This window comes from Elaeis guineensis, chromosome 8, assembly GCF_000442705.2.
Source record: "Elaeis guineensis isolate ETL-2024a chromosome 8, EG11, whole genome shotgun sequence".
Lineage (NCBI taxonomy): Eukaryota > Viridiplantae > Streptophyta > Magnoliopsida > Arecales > Arecaceae > Elaeis > Elaeis guineensis.
The window spans coordinates 3,926,633-3,932,295 of record NC_026000.2 but is presented as its reverse complement, the minus strand read 5'-3'; the positions used below and the strand labels follow the sequence as shown (position 1 = coordinate 3,932,295).

The following is a 5,663-nucleotide window of genomic DNA, read 5'->3' as shown; positions in this document are numbered from 1 at the left end:
TTTGGATTGACCATCTTAGTGAAAAAGAAAAAATTGCTATAACCACAACTATGCTATACACAAACATTTGAGATTGGCTCAATAAACCTTTCTGAATTGTTCCTGACAAGGTTTACATCGTATGTCCATTGGGCTCTTTCTATAGCCCACCCTCGACTGGAGGGTAAAATTCTTATTGCATCCTCTAGTGCACTCATAATCATCAAAACAAAATGTTAAGCATTCTTTAATTAAAAAATGAAGAATACAGTGGTAAATGGACCTTCAAGATCAAATCCGGGATCAGAATGCTAGGCATATCAACATCTATTTTTTCCTTTAATCTGATGTTGCCGATTCTTTATGACAAAACATGCTTCTATGACCCTCTCAATCTTCATTTATATTTGATTTTAATTAACTCGCAAACCATTTTGATGGGTGATTCTGAATGAGAACCCCTCATCCAAATATGTGTAAGCATTGATTATAACAAGGTCTTGTCCACGCCCATGGGAACGAATACAGAGTTCTTCTTCTTCTTCTTCTTTCCTTTTTTTTTTTTTTTCTCTTTTCTTTTTTTAATGAAGAACATCAATTACAGAGTTCAAGGGTAGACACTGATTTTAAGCAGGTGGATGCTGAAGAATTCTTCCAAAGATTGCGGTCGCAAGCGCAGCTGTAAAATTTGGATCTCTTGTCAGTGATGAGGCCATCTGCTCGACCAAAAGCCTTTGGAATTCTGGCGACTCAATTTCCCTGGAAGCACTCCCTCCTGGTGACAACCCTTGCTGTGTGAGGTCAAGGGTGATGGTCGGACCTGAAGAGTTGATAGAGACAGAGCATGGCAGTGATCCATTGTGGCAAGAACCATGGGCTAGTTCAGTCTGTGAAGGGTGAACATGGTTGTGCTCGCCTTCATATGTCGCTACTATGATCGATGTATCTTCAGCACTCCTTTGAACCTAATGGTACCAAAACACGATCAGAATAGATTATTACAACATTTCATTGATTGATGATGATATTAGGAGATCAGTGAAGTGGTAGCTTAGGTTCCTTTTAAATATATATATATATATATATCAAAGTTTCCTTTTTTATCTGGTACCTTCTTCTTAACAGGACATGAAGGGGCAAAGGAGCATCTAAAGTAAGCTCTAGGAGAAGGATTGTCTCTGGTAACTTTCTGACCATACTTCCTCCATTGATACCCATCTTTCACCACCTAAGAACAGAAGAGGATACAAGACCGAATCAATACCTTCGTTCATTTTTAACAAGTATCGATTATATATTGTTATTTGCTCTGTTTTCCATTCAAAAATATACTCTCCTAGTTGTTTACTTATGTAACTTACCAGGGTCGTATCAGACGGGTCTGTCTTCACATAAGCCTTTGAGATCTTGGGCTTAGGATCTTCCCTAAATCTCTTGCATGGATCTTCTCTCGATGTACTCTCAACACGATTGCTAATGCCATCAGTCCTCTCGTAAGTCATGTCATCGAAACTGATCGTCTCAAGGCTTTCGCTCTTCCTCTTTCTCGATGGCGAAACCAACCCTTTCTCTTTAGGAGAAGTGCTCATGAGATCAAAAAGCTGGCTCCGGAGGGTGCTGTAGTCGGCATACATGCTACCAAGCATCTCATTCAACTTCTTGTTCTCCTCGCTCATCCGATTCAACTTAGCCTCCAAATCTTCGGCCTATTTTTATTTTTTTTGCAACATATCACATAACATCAGAACTGGGCAATTGAGCATGCTTGGGATGGAGTAGTAACTTTTACTGCTTATAATCAAAAAAGAAGCAGAGAACCTACCTCATCTTTGAATGAAGCACTCCTTTCGACGTGCATGGGATTGGTTTGAAGCTTCCTCTGTCCAATCTTATGGCGATCATTTTATCAATAAAATGAAACTCTTCAAGTGGATCATAAAAACCAACCATAGTTAACAGGTTGTTATGTGCTCACCGGAGTATGTTCGGGCAACCGGAGAGGTCCAACACCGAGGTCGAGACTCAGGGAGGGGGATCCATCCGCGCCGACTCCATTAATGGTGCAGCAAACTGGCTGGTTGTCTGGTATCAAGTATCTATGCGTGTCTAAAGAAAGAAAGGCTAACATGTGAACGAGAGTTGCTACGATTCAATGAGGTCCTTTTATAAAAGAAAACTTTGGATTCAGGTTGGGCATTAGGAGGAATTTGTATGGAAAAAAAGGTGAAGAAGGGACGAATCACCTCATATTATGATCTCATCCGCCAAACGTCAGCCTTGTTTTTTAATGAAAACGTCACCCTTGTTGATGTCACGAAAAGAACACAAAAGATGAGAAAATTCTGCAATCGAACTTCTTCTTGAGATGGTGACTAATGGACTGCAACCATTTGTCTCCGATGGGTGTTTGGAGGATTTATATTGAGGGTGAAGACTGGCGACAGTGAAAGACCGGTGGATGTGTTTGCTAAGTGTTGGTGTAAAGTGGAGGGAGAGTGCGGTCATCGGAAAAATTATACCCACACCATGCGCATCACGCCATACCAATCATCTTATCTTCTTCATGTAGGCTTATCGTATGCTTATCTCTATAATTGGCCATAAGATAGAAAACAAGCTGATTAGCATGGTGCATGAGCATATTAATGCATGCAATGTAAGATATAATTAGCTCAATGTCGGTCATCCAACTCATTGATATCTAGTCTAATTCTTGGTGTCTTGGTCAAGATCTCCAACTCAATCTAGGGAAGGACATGTTGGGGAGTCCGTCTCTCCAAACCCCCCTCTCTTTGTGACAAGTTGGGAGTCTCTATTGACTTAGGCGGGAGATTCTTGCCCATTCATTTTTCTTTGTTCCTTTTTGCTTAGGAATGGACTTTAGCTTTACCTTGGATGTCACGTTTGTGTAAAGTGTTCTCGTGTGACTCCTTCTCAAATGCATGTTCTATTTTGTCCTCCTATTTTTCTCCATTTTTGGCCTCATGCCACAGAAGACTAGTCCCTCAGGCCAGCTTAATTAGATTCTCTTCAATTAAATAATTTGTTATCATGTTGGATTTGGCGTGGTTTGAAAGAATGGCAGCAGTAGCCTTCAATGGGGTTGGGGAACCGTAAAGATTGACCACCGAGTCATTTTCAATATATATGTCTGGTTGATTTAGAAGCATGATTGAAAGGATGATACACGTGCAGACACTCAATGAGCGCCTACAACTAGCATTGGTGGTTGGTGTTAGTCATATGCCTCTAGAACAATGTTTAGTATACTCTCCATCTTGCTACGAGATGTTGAAATATGAAAAAAAAAAAAAGAAAAAGATAGAAATTTTTAGTCTTAGGGCATTTTATTGGAGTATGGATGCATCAAATTTAAATATAAACAATGTAAATCAAATGTATTGAATGTAAATATTACTTTTTTGATAAATAATTTCTTTTTGTTTTGAGGTATTCGCCAAGAGATTTCCATTTCACCTTCCAAACAAGAGTTGCAGACTCCAAAGCCAATAGTTGATATTAGGCAAGTCCAAGCCTAATCCTTTGCATGTAGATCTAAGCAACGAACACAATGATCTCTATGGTCAATGGCCAACAATCCTGTGAAAATCCATTGCTTTAACTATTTTACAAAAATTAATGGCCTCTTCAGTCGGTGATTTATTAAAATAGTCTAAATTTGGCAGAAAAAGGAGAATTTAAATACTAATTCTTTGTTTTAAAAGAGTATGAATCTTTTCTTGGTCGCACATTGAACATAAATCTAAGCCACCATATTTCTAGTAATTCTTTACTTTTACTGTTGTACATAATATGCAACACTTGACATGCCTTCTAAATACTGAATAAAAATAATACTGCAATTTAGGATTAGATAGAGTAAGCACATATTGCGAAATCTTACGAACATTAGAAACAATTTTCTTTTTCTTTTCTTTAGATGGAGGTTAAAGCTGGACAAACTGGCAAGAGGAAGTGGGCAGCCAAAATAAAGATGTCATTTTGATGGGTTTGAATTATATTTCTCGTAGAAAAAGAATGGTTCGCATTTTTTAATGATGTATATCATTGGATCATACAACGGCCGCCGTGAAAGCTGTGCGGACGGATGAAAGAGAATTTGGCATGCTTTGAGATCTGTGCCAAGATTGTTGCAAGAAATGACATCTGGAACGAAACGTGGCCGTGCGCCCACGGCTGATGACCAAGTGGGCCCCACCACCTCCGGGCTTGGCCGTGGGGGACACGGCACTTTTCGAGCCGGTTGGTAAATACGCTCCAACCATTGTAGAGCCCGGTGGGTCCTACAAACAATCATCCCAAGTACGGAAGGCTTATCTACTCTCTCAGCCCGTGTGAAAGCTTTTACCACAATAGCGGAACGGAGAGGAAAATAAGTGGCTTGGAATTTAGTAAATTTTGTGGTTTTAAGGGGGTTGAGTTGGAATTTAATAAATTTTGTGGTTGGAATTTAATAAATTTTGGTAGATGGATACTTTTGCAGTCGAAGGTGGTGGCGAGCGTTAGGTAGGATCAGATGGGAGGTGGCGAAAGCGATTTGAGGTGGGCGGCGGGCCCCGAAACGCAAGACCTTGAAGTCAAAACAACGTGAGAACGGAGCTCGGGTTGTATCGTTCGCGACGTGAGCCGTCTCGTCTTCGCACAAATTTGACGTCGCGAAAAATAATAAAATCATTCGTTAGCGCGAGATATGCCACCTGATCCCCTCCGATTTGTGGGTTTAAAATGCGTGCATGAGTGATTTGTCCAAAGCTCGGTGCACCGAACTTTAACGGACGCACATCAACATCCCAAGCAATCACCATGAATATTGTGCGGGACCACGAGTTCCAACGACTGTATCTGCATTTGAATTCATATAATAAAGTGGTGGTGAGCGATGTTATCGCACTGCTGCGTAAATAGGTTCTATAAAAAACATATATCATGTCAGCTATCAAAAAAAAAAAAAAAAAAATCATGTTCTTGTCATATGACTTCATTAATGGTGCACGTACTTTATGTGGATACATGTAGCCGCCCATGTTTGACTGGTTTCATAGACGAATTGGATGCTAAAGATGACCTTATTTTATTTTAGAATTAACTGCAGACAAATGCGTTGCATGGATTTAATATGGATGTACGGGGTTTATAATATCAATAGATTTTGATTGAATTATAAAATATTGAATTTTTATTATAAGTAATAAATATAACAATATTTTTATAATTTGTTAGACGATGAACGTGTTATTAACTAGCACTTACTTAGTCATGGATATGAACAATGATTACATACATAATAAATAATCACAAAAAAAAAAATTTGTAAATAATAAATGTGCGTGGATACTTACATATTGTAAGATTTTTGTCTATATAGAGTTTAAAGAGATAGGATGTAAGGACTTGTGCAGACATGAATTTAATCTCGCATCGATTATTCATAGAAAAAATTTTAAATATTTATATATAAAATTTTAAATCTTGTGTGACGGAGTGTTGTAGTATCTTCTTAAAATAAGATGTCCAAATATTCTGTTCTATTTCCTTATTTTCTTTCTTTTTTTTATATCTTCGTTTCTTTCCTTTTTATTTTCTTTTTTTATATCTTCTTTTCTTTATTTTTCTTTTTCTTCTTCTTCTTCCTCTTTTCTTTCTTCCTTGATTTTTTTTTTCTT

At 38.3% G+C, this 5,663-nt stretch overlaps 1 protein-coding gene across 2 annotated transcripts; it reads right to left on the bottom strand.

Annotated features, from left to right (window-relative positions):
- Nucleotides 1–356: 356 nt before the first annotated feature.
- LOC140859730 (probable WRKY transcription factor 40) lies at nt 357–2,141 on the bottom strand. 2 transcript variants are annotated; one of them, XM_073262130.1, is made up of 5 exons: nt 1,955–2,141; nt 1,802–1,867; nt 1,341–1,685; nt 1,091–1,207; nt 357–944 (listed from the first exon to the last, which is right to left on the bottom strand). In XM_073262130.1, the coding sequence occupies exons 1-5, from the start codon at nt 2,105–2,107 to the stop codon at nt 606–608; spliced, it is 1,020 nt and encodes a 339-aa protein (XP_073118231.1). In that variant the 5' UTR covers nt 2,108–2,141; the 3' UTR covers nt 357–605. The 2 variants fall into 2 exon arrangements, with proteins under 2 accessions (XP_073118231.1, XP_073118232.1); XM_073262131.1 differs by having other exon boundaries at nt 1,802–1,858.
- Between the last annotated feature and the right edge of the window lie 3,522 nt (nt 2,142–5,663).

Excerpts from the sequence above, each read along its gene's own strand:
- LOC140859730 (XM_073262130.1), bottom strand. The coding sequence starts at position 2,107 with ATGTTAGCCTTTCTTTCTTTAGACACGCATAGATACTTGATACCAGAC. Across the intron at positions 1,868-1,954 it reads GGTTGCCCGAACATACTCCG|ATTGGACAGAGGAAGCTTCA; the intron begins GTGAGCACATAA and ends GATCGCCATAAG. Across the intron at positions 945-1,090 it reads CATGTCCTGTTAAGAAGAAG|GTTCAAAGGAGTGCTGAAGA; the intron begins GTACCAGATAAA and ends TGGTACCATTAG.